Source organism: Eublepharis macularius, chromosome 4 (genome assembly GCF_028583425.1).
Source record: "Eublepharis macularius isolate TG4126 chromosome 4, MPM_Emac_v1.0, whole genome shotgun sequence".
In the NCBI taxonomy this organism is placed as follows: Eukaryota; Metazoa; Chordata; class Lepidosauria; order Squamata; family Eublepharidae; genus Eublepharis; species Eublepharis macularius.
Window position 1 is genome coordinate 45,741,391 of NC_072793.1, and position 22,822 is coordinate 45,764,212.

At 41.1% G+C, this 22,822-nt stretch overlaps 1 protein-coding gene across 1 annotated transcript in view; it reads right to left on the bottom strand.

Moving 5' to 3' along the window:
* LOC129327573 (dynein axonemal heavy chain 9-like) overlaps positions 1 to 22,822 on the bottom strand; it is a 262,554-nt gene that overhangs the window by 37,468 nt on the left and 202,264 nt on the right. The window contains exons 60-62 of the mRNA XM_054976327.1: positions 10,280 to 10,473; positions 5,547 to 5,695; positions 528 to 655 (exon numbers count right to left, since the gene is read on the bottom strand). Coding sequence (XP_054832302.1) covers positions 528 to 655; positions 5,547 to 5,695; positions 10,280 to 10,473 — 471 coding nt within the window. The remainder of the gene's footprint in view (positions 1 to 527; positions 656 to 5,546; positions 5,696 to 10,279; positions 10,474 to 22,822) is intronic.

Consider the following 22,822-nt stretch of genomic DNA (forward strand, 5'->3'; position numbering starts at 1 on the left):
TGGGCTGTTCATGGCTTTTCTTTTCATACTGCTGTTCGTACCCACCTCTACTCACAAGTATTCACTTACTACAGAATTCAGCTTTTTCTGGTGCAGAATTTATGTTATGTTGATACAGACTTTGATTTCTTTTATTTTTTTTTATAAAGTAAAAAAAAATTAGAGGGTCTAGCCTGGCAGCAGGCACCTCTCAACACGGAAAGGAATTTTTTGCCAGGCACTTGGGGATGGCCTCAGAAAATGAATCTTTTTATTAGCTACCAGAGCAGGGGGTGCAAACACTAAAATCTCAGTATTCTGCTCACAGGACTGGCTGTGCTACAAAGGGAGATGCCATCAGAAGCCTGGTGGCCAAAGTTTTTTTGCCATTTCTGTGGAAACTACCATCCAGCTTCCAAACTGTCGACTGATAATATGCAGGCATTTGGACTTACCATCCTGACCCCTTGCACAATCAGCTGGTTTAACCACTTTCTGCAATAGGAGATTCAGAGATCACTAGCAACTTTTTTCAAAACAAACATTACCTGCAGGATAACCCAATGTCCCTCTGCTGCAGCCAAGTCTAAAGCTTGCTCTGCTACTACTTCCTGGCCTTGCCCAAGTGAGACATTATGGAAATTCCTGTTATTAAATGTGTAGCCAAGTTTCTTCCCTGAAATGCAAAACAAACATTTTCAGATGTTAGAACATCTCATGCAGCAATGGGAGCACAGATATTGCTGTGATCTCTTTTATGGTACCCAGGTGTGTTAATGTGCAGAAATTAAGGTGCGATGCTGTTTCTATCAGATCTTCAAAGTCTGGATTGGCATGTGATTCAACTGGTGCATGTAAAGCAGGGGATTTCAGTCTCTGTGCAGAGGGAGCATAATCCTATGGAAAATCTAGGAGGACTCGTAAATTGTAGCTAAACTATAAAGGCAGGCAAGGTAGTATTTTACATAGACTGTAAGAACATTCTGCAGTGATGAGGCTTTCCCTATTCCCTATCTCCACAGCCTATCAAGATGTGCAGGGCAGAAAGAACAGTGCGCACACATACCACTGATGCATACATGCATCAGGTATGCATTAGCACCTTGAAAATGAAATGACTTTTGTAGATGAATAATGAACCCTTCTGTCAAAATTAAACTTTGAAATATGGATCCTACACTGTACCTGCAAGAAATGGGTATGAGCCACAAGGCATTCTCCAGCATAAAGCAAGGATTTGTGATGCAAACCTATTTGTATTCTTGCTGTTCTCATCTGCATATGCAAACACCCGGGGCATAATTCTGGCATCACTACTTCACTCAGAAACTGTGATTTTTCCAAAGGCACTCAATTTGCAAGTTGAATAAACAAGAGAGATAACAGAAGGGATATTGCAAGGATTATAATACTCTTGTTATCAACATGGCGCTGAAACTGAAGGACCACCTTTCCTTGCATGTTCCCATGCAGCAGCTTCAATCTTCCCAGCAGGCTTTGCTGGCTGCATCCTCTCTGTCTAGGGCATGCTCTGTAATAGCTGAGGCTTGGGCTTTTCGGTGGCTGCCTCATGCCTGTAGAACAACCTCCCAGGAGAGGTAAGGCAGGTTTCTGCCTTTCTAGCTCTCCAGTAAGGCTGTAAAACAGAATTATTCACCAGAGCTTCTAGTGGAGTCTGAGTCGAGGCCAAAGGAAGTATGTAAACAGGATGTTTGTAAAGCGGTGTTTTAAAATGTTGTTTTAATGTATTTTAACAATTGTTTTAATGTTTAACTAAATGGTTTTATATGGTGTTACTGTAGTTTATCTTACTGTTGCCTGCCCTGGGTCCTGAACAGAGATGGGCACGAACAGAAAAAAATCAAACATGATGTTCGTTGTTCATTGCCATCAACGAACATGGCCCTGTTCATGAACATGTTCGTGGTTGGCTGTTCGTGGGGGCCAGCAGGCTCTCCTCCAGCCATCATCCAAGTCAAGATCCCTACTGCACCACTCCCAGAAACCTGACCTGAGTAGGCACCAGGAAAGGTACCAATAATAAATAATAGCTTGGCCCCAGAGCCTAGCAGCAGTCCTGGAACTTGAAGGGGTAGATCCCTACCGCACCAGTCCTAGAAACCTTACCTGAGCAGGCAGCAGGAAAGGTACCAATAATAAATAATAGCTTGGCCCAGAGCCTAGCTGCAGCTCTGGAACTTGAAGGGGTAGATCCCTATCCCATCACACACAAAGAAAATTCAAGCTCCAATGCACTCTCTCTGTCAAAATGCCAACAGCAATGGTCTCTCCACTGTCTGCAAAGCGGAGAGACACTCCCCTGCTCTTTGCTCCCTTGTAACAAATTTGGAGCTCCACACTTGAAAGGAAGACCTGCCTATCAAGCTAAATTGGGCTTAGATTGGGGTTTCCAGGACAACAGCAGGAGTTCAGATAGAGTTCAGACAATCCCTGCCTAAGTTGCCAAGGGAATTGATTGCAGGTGCCAGACTGTCTGGCTTGATAAACAGCAACGAACAGCAACGAACAAGGCTTGCAACAATCACCTGTTCATTTAGAATGGGGCCTCATGAACAACTTGTTCGCGAACAGCAGATGGAGCTGTTCATGGCTTTTTTTTGTTAATATTGCTGTTTGTGCCCATCTCTAGTCCTGATTTGGTCTGGAGAAAGATGGATGCAGAAATGTTTCAGATAAAGAAAAAAAAAACCCATCTCTCTCTCTATATTCCTGGGAAGTTAAACAGAGTCTGTAGCATAACCACTTCCCCTAAATCGCCATCCTAATGATTTAATTTCAATAAGTAGTTCACTCTTTTGGTAGGCAAGTCAGCTTAAGAGCCTCCTGACATCAGGGTCTAAAAAGATTCCTGTGCATATCCTTCATTTTTGGTATAGCTAAAAATGTTGCTGGACCATGATATACAGAGAACTCAGGAGCAGATATAACTTCTACCCAAGATGTCTGTTGAGTACTTTCGGAAACAATGTCATGCAAATGCAGCTTTTGAATGGCAAACAAAGTACTGAAGAGAAACAAAGATTCAGTACTGGCAGAATACTACAGACATAATGGCTTTGCTTTGATATCAGTTGTCTTTTTATATCTGCATAAACTCTGTAAATGCTTGAAGGGAGATGGCTCAGTTACAGGAGAATTTTTTCAATCCCAATTAAATCAACTCATTAACTGATGACAGATGGCTTAGCACCTAATCCTAACTACAAGGATAATGTGAAGCCCAGTTACACTGCCTAAAAAACCTACAGAGGGAATGCTGTACATACTGTGAATCCAGGACTGCGCTGGGTTTTCCCAGGCCCTTCTCTGAACAATTAAAAGAATACTGCTCAGCAGCAGTATATTGTGGAATACCAGAAGCTGGGCCGATTCCAGACGGCCCTCCCCATCCCAAAACATTGCGCAAAACGTTGCACGACGTCGCGCAAAACTCGCGCGAGAAAACGCGAGATTTCGCGTTTTCCGCACGACGACGTGCGACGTTTCGGGATGGGGAGGGCCGTCTGGAATCGGCCCTGGTGGGAAAACAAGGACAGTCATTCACATGATGTTGCATTTGTTTGCTTCCTAAAGGCCTCTGGCTGGCAACTATTTGAAATAGATTGCTAGACTAGGTTAAATTGGGGTCTGATCCATTAAATTAATGCTTTTATAAATCTGTCAAGGCACACTCTCTTTCTCGTGGATTAAAGACAGTTCCTTACTGATAGGTGTCTCGTGCAAATATTTTTCAGCTCACATAAAGACATTTGTACTACAGCTTGGTGCTACCAGCAACTCCTTCTAAACCAACCATAGTCACAGTACTGTGCAACAAGCACAAGTGTGGACCAAGTAATGCCAGCACTTAACTCTAAGGTGGCACTGTACTCATTTGGGGAGTGTATCGTCTCATTTTCCCTGGAGGAAGGAATAATTGGTTGTTGTAAAGCAAAAACATTTGATTTTTAAAAAGTTTGGAAACTTTCTGATGTGGCAAGTTCGTGTGTGTGTGTGTGTTGTGCAATTTTCACATGGGGGCATTCTAGAATTTGACATACCCCATGTAAAAACTGGTATTCCATCATATCACCACCACCCCCATTTCTATGAAGTCTGAACCAAGACCAAACCACAGGTTGTGCTCAGTTGTCTGAATTGTTTCCCACTATTTTTTTTAAAGTAGTTGCATAAAACTGCAATTGGGATCACATTTGTGAAGGAGAGAGGAAACAGGGCTCCTATCTCATTCTCTGCCTGCCATTTTCTGCTTGGGCAGAAAAAATCTGGTCACTGTGGTGCATGCCCTGGTGACATCTAGATTAGGTTACTGCAAAGTGATCTACGTGGGTATGTCCTTGAGAAATATTTGGAAACTTCAATTGGAACAGAAAGCTGCAACCAGGGCGTTCACTGGTGTGTTCTACGGACCATATCACTCTATCCTTGGCCCATCTACACTGGTTTCCAGTTTGTTTCTGGGCACCATTCAAAATGCTGAGGTTGAGCTTTAAAGCCCTATATGGTTTAGAACCAACATACTTATTCCCTTACAAACATACTCAACCATTGCAGTCACCTTCAGAGGCTGTGCTTCAGATGCCCTTGCTTTCTGAGATGAAGCAGGTGGCAACCTGGGAGAGGGCCTTCTCTTCCAGAGAATTCTCTGGAATTCTCTACCCAGGAAGATTTGCCTGTCCTCCCTTCTTTTGTCATTTTCTGCCAGTGGGTGATGACTTTTTCGTTTCATTTGGCGTTCCCTCAGTGATCCCTTCCTCCTATCCAATGGTTTGTTTTAATTGTTGTTTTTATGTCTGTATGTTTTTAGTTCTGGTTTTAATGATGTGTAGTTTGTGGTGGTGGTGGTTGGATTTATTGGTTTTAAAATGTGATTTTATTGTGCATATTTTAATTTGTTAGTTGTCTTGGTGGCCCTTGTGAATGCAGAAATAGAAATAAATACAATATTTTTCTTTAAAAAAATATTATCACCTTCTCCAATCTGCTTTTCACCCTGCAGAAGAAAACATACAGGTATCAGCCTATTTTCCCTTGTGGAACAAAAAGCAGGTCAGAAGATTCTGATATGAAAACCATTTCACAGGAAAAGAAATGTGCCCCCTGTAACTTCTAACCCAGACATCAGCTTTCTGCATCTAGTTTGGATAAAATAAAAACCTGCAGGAAAACATAATGTAACTGAGCATCACATGGAGTTTGGCCCTCAATCAGTTACTGAAGCACTGAGATGCAGGCTGAAAGATGTTCCGATAGAAGAGGTTAGAGAAATATCATCATAACAAGAAGAATGCAAGTTCATTCTTGTTATTTACAAGTTTTATGAGGAATAAATCTAGAAGGAAATTGCACCCCTCTGAACAGAGTCCTGCATGTGGGGCACTATCAAAAAATCTATGTTGGAAAGAAAATCCAAGCAGCTACATGGGAAAGTCCTTGCTGATGGCACTTTATAATCTGTGTGAAGGCTAAAGCACACGAAAGCTTCTTTTGAGGTAATGCCATAGCACACTGCACTGTCTTTTTTTTAGTTGAAGTGATTTATTTACCATGCTTTTCTACATCCTTCAGGGGATCAACTCCAGGTGAGAGGATAAAAAACATTGGGGTTGCAGGTCCCGACTCCTCAAATGATGTTGCAAAATCCAGAGATCTTCCTACTACATATTTACTCCCCAGCTTCTCTTCTACAAAATCTCTGTTAGGAAAGATTGTTGAAGGCATTAATGTTCAGAAAAACAATCAGATCAACTCCAGGAAACGTATTTATAAAATCAGACAGTTCAGATAATTTCATTTAAATCAATCTAAAGTTCTTTATATTGACTGATGGTGAGTTATCTTAGACTAGAAGAGAGGAACTGGAGATCCTAAGGTCTGACTGATTTCTGAACCTGGAGACAAAGGAGATAAAGTCACATCTGTATCCACAGAACTTGCCCGAGGACCTCAACAGAGGATTAGGGTTGGAGACATTGGCATACCAACTCTCACTCTTTCAAGTAATCTTCCAGGAAAACATGTTTATGGCCATGGGAAGAAAGCGATCAAATATGTGGTGGTAGAATGGGCAATACCACTTCAGATTACAGGTAGGACATACCACTTTTGACTGTTTTACCCCTCGGAAAAATAGAAAGAAAGCCTCTGGTGGCTGCTGTGGTTTTCTATTTGCAGGGAGTTATTAATATAGTTATATTGACAAATGTAATCCTCCATTTGACTAAAGTGGTTCAGTCTGTTCTATCATTTCAGGATTTACCATCTATTTCTGCTGCTGCAAATGTAGGCCAAACCTCAGGCATCATCTGTGTGATTTATCCAGGTACTGGTCCCAGCCTCGAACACATGCTGGCTCTTTCTTGCAAACAGATGTATGCATGTACATGCAGGATGCACACGCATTCACTGTAATATGTGAGCAGGGTCACAATGGCAGCTGTTTCTACATGAGAGGTATATAATTCAGTCCTCCAAGCCCCTACTCAGTATTGCAATAATGCCCAATTTACTGATTTACTGAAAAATCTATATTTTAGACTAGAGTAAGGGTTGAATCTCCTGTGGATTTAATATTTATGGTTTTAACCAGAGCCTTAATACTACTAATGCACTAATATTGCTATCATTTACTAATACTACTGACCAAAATCATTCTTAAACATTAAATCTTTAGATTAATTGGGAATAAGAGAATCTTCACAAAAATAAAAGTATCAAGGAACACTAGACATTGTCGGAAAAATGTTTATGCTGCAATAAACAAGCTAGCACCTAAGATGCAATAATGCTGCTTAACTTTAGAGGGGTAAATTATAAAGTTTTGACGTGTTGGTCAGTAGCAGGAAAAAAACATCATGGAAGCAAATGCCCTTTAATATTTGTTCAGATATTGCTATCACAAAACCCACAACTGATCTCTTATAAATGCCTCCAAGGTTTTTTTAAAAAAAGCTTAAGAATTTTGATCAAGAGCTCTTTAAAGGTAAAATGTAGCTGATGCTTGATTTCCCCTATAAAACGTTTTTATGCCAAATCAATGAACTTTTTTTTTTAGATTTTCCCTACATTTCTATGATGCAAAACAACTCTCACTAGACCATGCCTGAGTAAAGCCATTTAGGGTGTCTACACAGATGGTGCATTGGGAGTCTCGGGCCGTTTCCACATGTCCTTAGAGGGACTGCCCACTCACTGAACGCTGGCAGCTTTTCCCCAGGAATCCAGACATCTTTGCTTGCAAAATGGTTGTGGGCCATTCAGCTTCCATTTTTTGGCACCTTTTCTGGGAACGCACTTTCCACGGTCACAAAAAAGGCACAGAAAAAACAGAAGCCAAACCACCCACAGACGTTTTGCAAACTGTGATGGAGCCAGCATTTTGTGAGTGGACCGTCAATTTAAGGGTGGGTGGAAATGGCTTAGGCTCCCAGTCAAAGTCGTTTGGGAAGGCAGCAATGATGGTCAATTTGTACCACACAGTCACAGATGCCTCTAAGTATTGGCATTTTCAATAATGTTATCGACATACACTTGTAGCCTAGAGGCTCTGTCCAAGCCTAGTAAAGCCTCTAGGTATCTGGACCTTCTGGAACCAAATGAAAGACTGCAGAGTCTTGGAGCCCCCCCCCCCCCCGCCCTAATTTGTGGTGGATTCAGACAAATTCACAATACATTGCTGGAATTTTGCCTTATAGAGAATTCATTACCAAAACTACATCTACCATCCCTTATGAAGGTATTTATTTTGCTACACATGCAAAGGCTGGAAAGCCAATATAAAATCTCCTCCACTCGAGACTTTCAGGAAAAGCTGGACAAACCATCCATAAAAGATGCTTTAAATATCAGATACTCTTTCTCGGGGTTGGATTAGAATGATCCAATGATTCCTAATGCTGTGATTGTATAATGCATGACTGCAGTTATTTTTCTGAAGGAATCATCTAGCTGTTAAAAGCCAAATTAGAACTTTCAGGCCCCAGGACATTATCAAATGTCAGCCACTAGACAACTAACAGGGCAATCCTGTGCAGAATTGCTCCAGTCTAAGCTCTTTGAAATCAATGGGTTTCGACAGGAGGAACTTTGTATAGAATTCTACTGTAAGATGATGAACAACAAACAAGTCCTGGTAGCGCAAAAGACCTTTTGCTTTCCTTGAAATACCAGTGCTATTCTTATAAGCTTGCCTGAAGTTTACATTTTCTCAGTCTGCTTCACTGGCAGTAAAACCCAAAGCAGAGTTACACCCTTCTAAGTCTACTGTAGCCACATCCTTAGAAGGACGTCACGTGACTGCTTAGAATTGTACTGTAAATAAATTATAATTACCTTAACAACCCTCGTCAGCTAAATATTATTTATTTTTTGCAAGAAGTGATGCTACAAGGCATTTAATATAGTGTTTGACAAATAACAGACAAACTATTAATTGAAATGCAGGATCTACTTTCTGCTAGAATGGTTTATTCTTAAAACTTTAGAGAGAGGGGGAGGTGACTTACACTAGGATGTACTAGAATATATAAGGATGCTACTGATGAAATCACCAACAGCTCTTTTTCTCCTTGGAGAAGAAGCCTATTTTTTCCTTTTTTTAGATATAGAGAGTTTTAAACAATAACTTCTAATGATAAGATATACAAGTCCCTTACAGAACAGCTAAAATGACTTTTTTGTAATGAGCAAGTAGAGACACGATAAGCAAGTAGACATAAAGGTAACAACCAAATTTTTTAAAAAATAATTTTCAGTGTGTGTATAAGCCACTTGGTCTGTCTGAAAGGGTTCTCAAAGGTGGCTTGTGTAAAATGCCCCACACAACATTTTAAAACTTTACAAAGTATGTATGATTTAAAACAACAGTCCAAATATCAACCCATAAACTACCATCTATGCAGTAGTTTAATGAAATAATTGATGAGGGTTCCACATCACAAAAGCTTAGGCCTTACTTACATGGCTTTTGATAGGTGGGAAGGCAGGCATTTTTTTTTTAGAGTTTGTGTTAAGGTACTAAGGAATCTCCAATAGATTTGAGGATTTTGCAGTCATCATGACCTATCCTCTTTTGGTTCCTGTATAAATTTGTTCCACTTCCCACTCTGCATACCTATCCTTTATGTAGTAGACAGATATGTTGCAAATGGAGCAGTGATGGTGGCAGAGCAGAAGAGCAGGCTTTCAGGTGGTACAAAGTTCTTTTTCAAAGAGAACAAGGCAAAGTTAATGCAGTCACTTTCACCTAATATTATCAGGATAGAACTGGTGAATGAAAACCTCCTGATGACAGCAAATCAGTTTTTTTTATTATGCCAAGCAATGAAAATGGCTAACACATATCTTTCCTTCAGCAAACTTTCTTTCCCTGAGTGTAGTTTCAACAACTGACAAAATGCATGCCAATCACAGAGTTATGATGAATAGCTATGGGTGATCTTTCCATTTGATGCAATTTATGGATGAGTCTGGCAGCACTTTAAAGTCCAACAAATGTATTGTGGCATAAGCTATTGTTTTGGCTGCACCAGATGAATATAGGTATCTCTTGGGGATGTATGGGTGGTTGATACCTGAAAGACAGGTAGAGATGTTATTTATGGTGGAGGAAGAGAGACAAAATGGAACACCATGAATGCATCATCAGCATCCTGTAAATAGCAATCAATGCTGAAAGTAGCTGAGGTTAAATGGACATCAGTGATCTAATCTATTCTGATTAAGTGGAGAGTCGGAGTGGGGATTGCATTGCAGAATTGCAAATGATTCATTCAAAGCCAACAATATGACTGTGTAAGAACAAGACATTTAAGCATTTGTTCAACTAGTTATTTTGTATTTCATGAATACAGGGTTGCCAGGTACCCTTATCAACTGGCAGGGGAAAGACTTACTGGCCTGTTTGTGTGCTTGTCAGCAACATAATGACATCACTTCTGAAAGTGACATCATCACATTGCCACCACAGCAGAACCACTCTGGTTTGGGGGCAAAGCCTCTATGGTTTCTTCCCCCAAAATCAAGGCTACAGCAGCAACAGATGACATCACTGCCTGGTTCACAAGAGGTGATGTCAGTTGACTGCCAGTGATGTCATTACATTGCCAGCAAGCAGGTGAACCTGCCAGTGAGTCCCTGTTTCCCCCTTTAATTTCCCCTTGCTGGCCAGGTGAGCAGTGGGCTGCGGGATTGCAAGCCTACTTGGACAAGCTGTCCAAAACTCTGGTTTTTTGCTCTACTGGACAAGGCACAGATAAGCCATCTTGTGAACAAAACTTACCGTACAGCATATGTCATGCGGTCAGGTCGTATGGCTCTCATCATACACAACTGTTGCAAAGCTGACTTATTCTTCCATTCCTGTGGAAACTTTTCCTTTTCGGGACATTCAGATTCCACATACTTCTTCCAACGTTTGGCAGAACCCTCAATGTCACGGTCCAAGTTGCGAAATTGTTCCATGGACGACAGAGCCTGGAAAAGAGAGTGGTCGTTATTCAAAGACCCATTTGTGCAACCTTGCATAAGGGCCCTAATTGCTGGAAAACTGGCTGATACAAGTCTGGAATGTCATGTTCAGCATCATATTTTAGTGCTTGATTTTTAAAAAGTGTTTATTTTATTAGTGGAATGGGAGTTATTTTAACCTGACCCTAAGATTTGCTACCTTCTTGCTCTGGCCCCCTACTACATCTCTTTATCACTTTTGTGTGTCTATGAACAATAATCCTCAGAAATATTAGATACCAGATTTTGAAACTTTATGACAGCTATTCAACACTGGACAATTTATCATCTTCAGATCTATTCAAGCATATACGCTTCTACTTCCCAGAGTGCTCTCAAAACAATTCAGTGGAAGTTATGAAATCTATAGTCTATCGTCAAAGTTTTCTAGAGTATCCTGGCTATGCTGAAGGAATAGATCCACTACTGCAGTGTTCTTCAGTATGGTGGTCAGGGGGCCCTCAGCTGGGTCATGAAGTCCCTTCAGCTGGGTACTGAACCCCTCTAGAGCCAGCCTTCTTTGCTACACTGTTTGTAGGTGTGCAGAACAGGAGTACCACACCTCCTGCCACTTTGCATAGATACACTGAGAGGAAGAGCAGGACAGTGAGACGAAGGTCACTTGGTGGAAAGGATTCCTCCACAATATTTATCATTGGCTTATTTGTCACTACAGCACACTTCCTGGTGCTCAACTTGTGTCTCCTGTCCCTGGCTCTCTTGGTTTGCTACTCAAGTTCCTGGCCTTGACACCAGTGAGATCACAACTCAGGCTGCTCCTCTTACTGCCATGTAACTAAGACTTCCTATCATATGCTCACAGCTTAATGGGTTCCATACTCATCTAGAAATGTATGGGTTCCATGTATAGCACGCAATCAAGACTGTATTAAAAGGAAGTAAATTTGGAATGGATACAGACAAAGGCTCGGATTTTTTTAAAAGTATGGAAGCAGGTAGTGACTAAGCAGTGACATGTTATATATTCAGATGATATAGAAAGCAGCTGATACAGAGATGAGCAGAAAGTAGAGCACAAAACAGAGGTGAACACAGTCAAGCAAATACAATGAAGTACCATGAAATATAATGAAAGTTCCATGAAATACATTGAAATACCATCTCACCCCTCTTCAAAAGAGAGAAACAGGCTTCTGACACAGGAATGGAGCATATTTATTTATTTGATTTCAAATTTCTATTCCACCCTCCCCGTGAGTGGGCTCAGGGCAGATAACAACATATTAAAATATAAAAATGCATCTACATTAAAACATTAAAACAACAGTGTATCAATACACATTTAAAACAGGATGGTGGACAGCCTTCACAGGGAGGTTTGAGATTTTATACACCCCCTTTTACAGGCCGGTGGAGGCCCAGCCTCAGCCATATGCCTGGCAGAACAACTCTGTCTTGCAGACCTGGCAAAAGGATAGTAGGTCCTGCCAGGCCCTGATTTCAGCAGACAGAGCGTTCCACCAGGTGGGAGCTAGGACCGAAAAGGCCCTGGCTCTAGTTGAGGCTAGGCAGCTTCCTTGGGGCCAGGGACCACCAACAGCTGTTTGTCCCCTGATCGGAGTATGTGGTAAATATAACCAGCCAAACAGTCTTATGTTCCTCTCTTGCCTTCTGTTACATACTCTTATTATGATTTCTAGTCTCAAATTGGGTTTTTCTATCATACCATACTCAGTCCTTACAGTGGTTGTTCAAGTGAGTCATCTGAATTTTAAATTTTCACATATTAACCCTTTTGACAATGTATGTCCTTCACAATGGCTAAAGGGAACAAGGTTATCAAGCCATCACGTATCATCTATGTTGTAGTCTGTAATTTGCAAGTTTCTTGGCCTCCAATGAGCAGCCCTCATCAGTCTGCAGAATACAGAGATGACCTGTGTCGTGGACATGATCACTCCAGAATGAACTCTACCCTCCTGCAGAACGCAAAATGTTTCTTGGTTTATGGAGGAACTTGGACTAATGAAGTGGTTAGGCTGACAGTTGCACAAGTGGAGGAGTGAGTGAGTGTATGTGAGAGCACATTATTGTGCCTACTCTGTGGTGGTGATAGTGGCAAAGGGAGCTCTCTTCATCACCACCACTGTATCTGTGCAGTGGAGCTTTTCTAGATTGTGAAGGGGTTCTTATTCCAGGTTCCTGAAAATATACGTCTGGAAAACATACATGCTCACTGTGGTGCTATGGATGACTTTCAGTTGGTGAAGCTTAATGAAATGAACAAGTCATTCAGAAATGTGTAGTCCATCACATCTAGACTTGATCGCCTCTCATGACTGTTGCTATTTTTCTGGGATAGGTTGGTCGAATGGGTCTAGGAAGAAATAAATGCCTCTCTGCACGAGGGTGTAGTTCAAATTGCCTTGAAAGACGATGCCCTCCTGAAGAAGGCATCCTTGGACCCCACTAAGCACAACTATTGCCCGGAAGCTAACATTCTACTTTGGGGCAAGATGCTTGAGTGAGTGGTAGCCACACAGCTTCAGGTGGTCTTGGAGAAGATGGATTATCTAGACCCATTTCAATGTGGATTCATACTTCGGTTTGGACCAGAAATGGTCTTGGTCACCCTGATAGATGAGCCTTGCTAGGAGAGGAGGAGTACATCCCTGTTGATTCTCCTGGACCTCTCTGTAGCATCCAATACGATCTACCATGGTATCCTGGAGAGGCTGGCTGAGTGGGAAGTACCATGCTTCGATGGTTCTGGTCTTGCTCAACTGGCCAATTCCAGAAGATGCTATGGGGTCCTACAAGGTCCCATCTTGTCCCCCATGCTGTTTAACAGCTACATGAAACCATTGATAGAGATCATCAAGGGATTTGGAGTAAGGTATCAGTAATATGCAGATGATACTCAGATCTACTTCTCCTTAACAGCTGAGTCTGGGTCTGTGAAAATCCTGAACAGGTTCTTGGAAACAGTGATGGCATACATGAGGGCCAAAAAAACTGAAGCTCAGTTCAGACAAGACTGAGGTACTGCTGATCAATGACAAAGCTTCTTAAGAACTTAGGATTCATCTTATTCTGAAGAGAACTGCACAACCCCTGACGGAACAGGTTTGAAGCTTGAGGGTACTGCTGGATCCTGACTTGCCATTGGAAGCCCATATCTCCTCTGTGACATGCAGTGCTTTTTACCCTCTTCGTCTGCTAAGCCAGCTACAGCCGTTCCTCAAAAAACATTATCTGGCCACAGTGATCCAACTGATTACATCCAGGTTAGATTATTGTAATGTACTCTACATGGGGCTGCCTTTGAGAACTGTCTGGTAACTTTGGTTCATCCAAAATGCAGCAGGCAGGATATTGTCTGTGGGAGATACAAGGATCGTATAATTCCAGTGCTGAAAGGTCTGCACTGGCTGACCATTTCTTTCCGCTAGGGTCGCCAGCCTCCAGGTGGGACCTGGAGATCTCCTGGTATTACAACTGATCTCCAGGTGGCAGATCAGTTCCCCTGGAGAAAATGGCTGGTTTGGAGGGTGGACTGCATGGCATTATGAACTGCTAAGGTCCCTCCCCTGGCTCCATCCCCCAAACCTGCAAGTATTTCCCAACCTGGGCTTGGCAACTTTACATATTGGGCACAATTTAAAGTGCTGGTCTTTACCTTTAAAGCCCCAATGGATTGAGGCAAGAGTACTTGAAGGACCACCTCCTTACATGTTGTCCAGTGTGCCTCACAAGCCCTGTTCTCTGTGCTCCTGCCTTCCGAGATGAGGCAGGCAGCCACCAGAGCCAAGGATTTTTCAGCAAGTGGCCCCTCTTCTGCAGAATGCCCTTGCGAGGCGCCTTTGTTGCTTTCTTTTGGTCACGACACCAAAATGTTTTTGTTGACCCACGTTTTTAATTAAGAGGTTCATTTTTGACACTATTTTAGCCAGGAAACTGTTATTTTAAGATGTCTGTGATTTGTTTTTATGCACTCTCTTTTCATGCTGGGTTGGGCCTTTTTTAATGCTGGATTTTAATTAGTATATTTTAATGTTTTGCTTTTATTATTTTTATTTTGTGAGCCACATTGGTCAGGATCCTGGAGAGGCAGCATAAAAATGTTCTAAATAAATAAAATAATGAATTTTAAATGTCTTATCCACATAATTCCTTTAGTCAACAGTGAATGTTCAGATCAACTATTCTGGCTTATTTATGCTAGCTTTAGATCAGTATATTCTGTACAAATGTGTCTGCAGAAATAACTGCTGATTAAAGGCTCATCAGATTAAATACCTGGTACTTCGTACCTAGGTGTTCATAAATTGCAATCAGCTAGGAAAAATATCCAGCATTTTTAAACGTTAAAAGTTGCAGTCTATCTCAGCATTCAAGTATTTTAAGGCTACAATGGAAGAAATTGGAGTAAAAAAACTACCTAATTTTCCCTCAGTGTTCCTGTGAAGTTTCCTTGCAATAGCTCAAGCAACCAATATCTAGAAATGCACAGGTACAAATGCGAGTATAGAATGCCAACAGAGCATGATACATATAATGGGTACAACCCAGTAAGCATCTATAGGTTCAAGAGAGTAAGCATTTCCATGTTTTTTTTAATTAAAACTACTAACAGAAAGGATCAGTATAGAAAATGAATTATTTGCCATATTCTTTCAGACTACATTTTGCTTTGTATCATTCATTTGCTAGAGGTGGCTTCTTGTTTGGCTTCATTAACTGAATTATTCAACTCATGAGCACAAGTCTAATGAAGGTAAAAATAAGCCATGATGGGTATGTAAAACTTCAATCAGTATGTCATGCAAGATCTACATTTTAATCACCCTTATTACTATTATAGAATTTGACAAGCTCACTGTTCCCCCCTCCCCACCAATCATTCCCTAGCTTATCCTCCAATGATGTTATTTTTTTATATTAAAAAGCTAGGCCACCTAGAGCATCATTAATTTATATGATGCTTTAAAGACATGGTCAGCCCCCCCCCCCATTCTAGATTACCAGAGCTGCCAGTTAGTCTGTAGGTGTCTTACTCTGCAAAGCTAATTCAAGAAAGCTCTTACTGAATTCTGGAAAGGTTCACAAGGGCTGCTCTCTCAAGGAGACCTGTCATCTCTACAGGCTTTCAATTGTCAGTGACTGATCCTCTTTACAGGGACAAAAGAGGTCTTTGGACAAATACCCATATTCTCTCTAGCTGTATCAGATTGCCCCACTAATACATAATCAATGGTTGATTGGTTGGTCAGTCAGTCATGGGCCTAATGAAAATAGCAATCTTTCCACTTACTATCATAATAAGCACCATTTAGAAGGATATTTAAGAAGAAATTCTATACTTAAGTAAAATATGGCCCCAATTCATCAACCTTTTTCTAGAGGAGCAGAAAAACTTCCTACCATTTTCAGTATAAGATGTTGGACAATGAAAGTAAAACCACTGTAATATACTGAAATACAAAGATTCTCAGGGAAAGTGACTCACACAGCTATGATGGCAGTAAAGCTTGCAACACTTGGCATTTAAATAATAAGAACAGTAGTTTGTGATTTTTATGATGTAATTGACAGTTCAGTTTATGCTACCCTTGAAGAACCAGGAGCTGAGAAGGCAGCTTCAAACTGAAAATCTGAGTGGGAAAAGGAAGGGTCCCTGACAGTCAGAAAGCTAAGGGGGAGGGGCAAAATTCATAGTGATTAGAGGATGGGGCAGAGTAGGCATCTGACTGAAAACATTAATTGCAGAGGAACAGCAAGGAGAGAAGACCGGTGTTTGAGGAATGGAAAGGTAAAAGAGAAAAGGAACTGAGGGGCTAACAAGAAAGGAAATTACGGGAAAACGTTATCGGGCCTAAGCACTTGTAATATGGTTGAAAAAAAGAGGAGTCGTGTGCAAACAAGAGTTCAGGGTAGATATTACAGTATTATGGATATGGGTTTTTAAAATCCAAGACTCAACTAATGTATACTCCTCCTGAGTCCTCTTGAACCATGTCTTATTATGGGGAAACCTGTCTTGACTATAGAGAAATTTTAAATTAGTCACACAGAAGAATCATAGGATCATAGGGCTGGAAGGGACCTCTAGGGCCATCTAGTCCAACCCCCTGTACAATGCAGGAAATTCACACCTCCCCCTCCCCCCCCACACACACACACACTCAGTGACCCTTGCTCTATGCCCAGAAGGTGGCAAAGCATCATCAGGATCCCTAGCTAAACTGGCCTGAGGGAAACTGCTACCTGACCCCAAGGTGGCTGTGCCTCTGGGCACAAACCCTTATTCCAAACAGATCAGAAATACAAGATACATTTAACTTTCAAAATGTTCTATATTCTTTTGTTTGATGGTTGTTGTGGGTTTTCCGGGCTGTATTGCCGTGGTCTTGGCATTGTAGTTCCTGACGTTTCGCCAGCAGCTGTGGCTGGCATCTTCAGAGGTGTAGCACCAAAAGACAGAGATCTCTCAGTGTCACAGTGTGGAAAAGATGTAGGTCATTTGTATCTACTCAGGAGGTAGATGAGATACAAATGACCTACATCTTTTCCACACTGTGACACTGAGAGATCTCTGTCTTTTGGTGCTACACCTCTGAAGATGCCAGCCACAGCTGCTGGCGAAACGTCAGGAACTACAATGCCAAGACCACAGCAATACAGCCCGGAAAACCCACAACAACCATCGTTCTCCGGCCGTGAAAGCCTTCGACAATACATTCTTTTGTTTCCTGATCCCCAACCACTCTCCTCACAAGTTCCAGTTTTTCTTTGCTGTAGTAATGAAGAGATTTCTATGAGAATGACTCCCAGACAACACTTTCAAAAATAAACTGTGGGCCTGTCCTATCAGCCCATCTTAATCAAAAAACTGTGACAGCATTCGCAAAATTCAATGTACCTTACATATCTACAATAGATTGTGTCAAAATCAGTCTTAATCAAGAATGAAAACTTTGTACTTTTATGGGGCTATAAAGTACACAGGAAGAAAGGAAAAAAGGATCTTCTGTTCCTTTGTCAAGGAAATACTAGTTTTTCCTCAATGTGAAATACATGAATTGCTTTATTCTTTAGCCACACGTACAATCATATCATCTGCATTCTGTAAAATTATAAATACAGCATTAATATGCAGCTTTGTCTCTACAGCCGTTCCGTCCCTTGAAAGCTGAATCTACTACTTAGAGCTCATTATACAACACCACATTTATTGAACAATACCTTTTCAGTTGCTTTTTCATAACTATATAATGAAAATTCTTCCTCTTCAGAAACAGAAGATGGAGAATGATTGGGATATTAGGGGAAGGTGGAGGGGAATAATCCAAAGTAGCCAACTCATAGTAAAGTTCCTGTCATCCTACATGAGGTATTTACATTCAGAAAAGAAAACATCACATGAAAAGTGAGAGTTAAAAGGAGCAGTCGGCATTTCAATAACAGGTAACAATGCTTTAACTCTTAGGCTTAGCGGCAGAGAATCTTCTCTGCATGCAGAAAGTCTCAGGTCCAGCATCTCCAGTTAAAAGGATCTGGTAGTAGGTGATGTGAAAGACCTCTCCCTGAGACCCTGGAAAGCCACTGCCAGTTAGAGGAGACAATGCTGGCCTTGATGGACCAATGGTCCGACTCAGTATAAGGCCACTTCAAGGGTTCACAGCTCTGACAACAACATACATGATGATCTGATTTATATAGTGCATTTCAACTGTACTAAATACTTTGCGCAAAGGTAGGCCAGTAGTTTTATCTCCATGGTTGTAGAAACACTGTTGTACTTTCATCTGATGATGTCATTGAGTCTAGTCTGGTGCAGCCCACCATTTCAGGCAAGGACCAATCTGGCCCATCTAACTATCTGAGTTGTGCGCTTCTGCCTTTCGTTGCCTGTCCTGCACTGAGCTATGCAATCAGGTGTGAGTTTTAAATGTATTTGCCTTATGCTGCAGGATAAATCGGGATGTGGAGGGTGAGTATTAGCAAGTATTCTCAGACGCACATCACTACACCTATTATTTATTCAGATAAGAATTGGTGACTGAAAGCTCCAGAGAGCTCTCAGTGATAAGGCTGATTTAGCTGTTTGCCCTTTAATTTCAACAACAACTAACAAACCTGCCCAGAGCACTACTTTTTTGTTTGTTTCTTTCATTAGTGGGTGAATTTATTGCTTAAGAGAGATTCTTACTAGGAGACTTATATTTAAAGCTCCTGGCCATACATTGCAAAAATGTGTGCGTGCATTTTAATAAAAACTAAATTAGAGAGTCCCTTCATGGTCCAGACTAGGAAAGGAACACGAATGCAAACAAGGGAGGGTGCTCAGGGGAGAGAGGCGGTTGCAGTTTTCAGATTTGCAAACGCTGAAATTTAAGCCAGAAGAGAAACCAAACATTTATTATGAATGCTACAGAAAGAGGGATAAGAAAGGAATGGCCTTAAACAAAGGAACACTACAGCCACACTTGATAAAATGCAACATGGTAACAAGGCCTCACAGAGTCTTGGAATCTTATCAGCTGAGCTGAATCTCTTCTTAGGACACTATGCCTAGAGCATTCTTTTAAAGTAAAATATGTTATGTGTGTTGCTTTATGTGCTCAAGCATGGAACTAATTTGTACTGCATAACTTACATTTTTAACCTGTCTCTGCAAGGGCTAAAAATAAAGGTGGGGCTGTCTAAATACCTAAAACAGTCTCTGCTGAACCTAAGATTAATGGACTAGGTTCTGTTTGCCCTTAAAGGCCTTTTTAAAGGAAGGATGAACAGAGCTATTTCAGTCTCAGAATTCTGACAACATTCTTCAAAACAGAAGAACCTTAAGCTTTCAGCAAGCTTGAATTCATCCAACCAGAATATCAGTGACAACTTGGCAGAAACTCAAGGTCCAAACACAATGCAGCACAATCCACTCATCCTCTTCTCCACATACCATTTCCTACCGTAATTCAAAATACTTTAATATATTACATATACATAAGAATGAGAATGACTTGTTTTATGTCGAGATGGTGGGGTAAACAGAGGGATTACAGGAAGATGTCCAAATGCTGCAGACAGGGCCTTCATTTGTATTATATTTTTTGTTCATAGCTGAGCCAGTGGTTGGAATTGACATACCATGATGTCAACTCTGCCTTCTCTTGCTCCTCTTCTAAGGTTCAACAGTTTCTCATTATCTCTTGTTTTAGAAATTAGGAACCATACAATTTCATGATGTAGCAGTAGTACATAGCAATGAAAAAGTGGTACTTCTAATTGGAGGGACAGTCAGGAATCAAAACACGTATCAAATTTTGTGAAGAATTGGGCTGATTCGTGTACCATGAAGACTCATTTCGTGGGTCCGCGTTTTTCACAAAGTCCACAACTTTTGGGGCTGATTCATTTGATTCATGAATGTTTCATGATGCCAGACAGACTGGTGCTGATCCATTGATTCCCTAGGCAACATAGGCCAAGAATGTCTGCAAACCTTTTGTTGCCGTGGAAACCCCAATCTTAGCCCACATAACCTTGATAGGCAGCTCTCCCTGTCAACTTGAGAGCTCCCATTCTGGTTTATGACAGCAATGAGCAGGAGGGGAAATGGGCCTTCTGTAGCCATGGGAACACCAATCTCATCCCTCCAAACCCTGTTAGGCAGGTCTGTCTGCCAACCAGAGAGCTCTTGTTCTGCTCTATGTGAGTGTTTCTTATAAAAGGCACAGCTCTGTGCCTTCTGCTTTCATTTCCAGTAGACAGAGGGAGAAGAAGGAGCTGTTGCAGGGATTTGGAGAGAGAGTGGATTTGGCAGCTTTGGGCTGGATTTGCTGCTGCTTCAAAAGAGACGTACTGCAATCTTCACCAAACTTGGAGGGTGGCTGGAGGACAGCCTGCTGAAGTCTCCCTGTGAGTTTGGCATCTCTGAGTATGAAGGGGGGCATTGTAGGGCCCTGGGATCTGACAAATCATGAACCTAATGAATCATTTCACAAAATGGGAGAATTTCATGAAAGTTCATGGTTCGTGGAACACAATGAACGACAAAACTCAGGGTTCGTTTTTTCCCCGTTTCGTGCCCATCTCTAGTCAAGAACAAACTGTCCCTCTGTCCCTATTCAGGCATCTCTCCACATCGAGGATTGTCTTTATGACAAGATTTGCATTTTCATGCTTCCTTCCCTGATACTTTGCCATTTTCCTCAGTGGAGGGTAAAGCAAACAACTGAACCAGGAGACCCAAATTATCTGAGATATTAACTCCCTTTCAAAAAGGAAAATTTATATCCATCACAGTTACCTCGTGCAGGCTGCACACTCTATCCCAGGGTTCCCCAGTGTGGTGCCCATGGGTGCCATGGAACCCACTGACACCTTTCCTGGCAACTGCCAAGTGGTTTTAGAAAGTGGGTATGGCCAGGTAGGGGTTTTGCCCAGCAGGGCTTCTAATTGGCCACTGGAGATATTATTGGCTATGCAGATTTTTGAAAAGTTGCTTCAGCAGCAGCTGCCACCAAAACACAAAGATATTCACTGCATGACTGGAAATAAGGTGTGTATGCAAGAAAATATTTTTAAACATTTTTATTTTAAAAGGCATCCTGTTAAACAGAGTTTCTGCCTGAAATGTTGAAGAATCACTATTAGAATTATGCATGACCCCGCTCTTTTGACATTTTGTGGCTAGCTCTGCCTCAGCTGTTTTGTAGTTGTGTCCACTACCCTGTGTCAGAATTCCAAAGGAGCCCAAAGGCTCAAATGTTTGGAGACAGCACAGACCTATGATGTACAGCACAGATCTAAATGGGCAAGTTCAGCCATATTTGTTGTAACAGAACCTTGCTTGACTTAGGTTTTCATGATTCTAATTTCAGACACGGTCCCGTACTTCAAAAGAGCTTCAAAATTTCCCATACATTAAAAGACAATTATGGTCGTTTGAAAGTTATTAATTAAGATAAGATATAATTTAAATCTTTACCAATAATATTAAAATGACAAGTAGGAGACAGAATTAGTGATAAGAAACGGGGGGTTGTAGTGTTGTTGGAAGTCAATAAAGAAAGAGGAAGGGGAGGGGGTGGGAAGCATATAGTAGGTATAAGGGAAATAAGTAAAATGTAGTAATATTATGTGTATGTTAACCATCCAATAAAAAATCTTTTAAACAAACAAAAAATTCCCATACATTCACTTATATGCACAACAGTAGAACCAGGTCATGTGTAAAGAATATACTCTCAACTTGAAAGTCATTTACACACTACCCTGGATTTAATGACTGTTCCAACAAGGTCAACTCAGAACATTACTGATGTATGGATTGAAGAGAGTCAGTCTGAGGGTGCTTCCCTATTTTACACCTCTTGTTTGATTGCCTTTGTTTCCAATTCATATCCTGCATTTGATGGATTGGAGCATCAATACGATGAGACCATTTTTTTCGCCGATTCCATTTTGTAACAATTTAAGGTTCAGCCCCAAGTTGTTAGAGCGAGTCAAATACTTTTCTGAAGCTGATGAAGCAGGAAAATATTTTTCTTCCTTTTTATTTTTTACATGTTGATGGGAATCTGTATTGTAAAGATGCAATCAGTGGCTCTTTTTCCAGGGAGGAAACTAATTTGGCCATCATGGATCGTTTTTGTGCTTTGTTAGGTTCTGTATTATTCTTTTGTGGTAGACACTACAAAAGTGTTTGCTCGTACTGTTATTAAAGTAGGTATTTCTGTAGAGCTTTGGGTGTCCAGTGTAAGTTTAATGTTATAACTAGAGATGGGCACGAACAGCAATACGAACCAAAAAAAGCCATGAACAGCCCACTCTGCTGTTCGAGAACAAGCTGTTTGTGAGGCCCCATTCTAAATGAACAGGTGGTCGTTGCAAGCCTCGTTCATTGCTGCTTGTCAAGCCAGACAGTCTGGCACCTGCAATCAATTCCCTTGGCAACCGGAGGCAGGGATTGTCTGAACTCTGTCTGAACTCCTGCTGTTGCCCTGGAAACCCCAATCTAAGCCCAAGTTAGCTTGATAGGCAGGTCTTCCTTTCAAGTGTGGAGCTCCAAATTTGTTACATATATATATGAGGCCATCTTCAATTGGCATACAAGTTACAGTGATGTCCAATAATAAATATAATAATATAATATAAATATAATAATAATATAAGCCATATCTACAGGGGAGACACACTAATGTTGTATTTAAGTAAATACTGTACTTCACACTTTACCTGTTTTGGAACACAATGAAAATTTCCCTAAAATATTTATAAGCACAGCATTATTTTGATGGGTCTCCAAGAGAACAACAAAAGAATATTTCAATGGACAGAGAAACCAAATTTG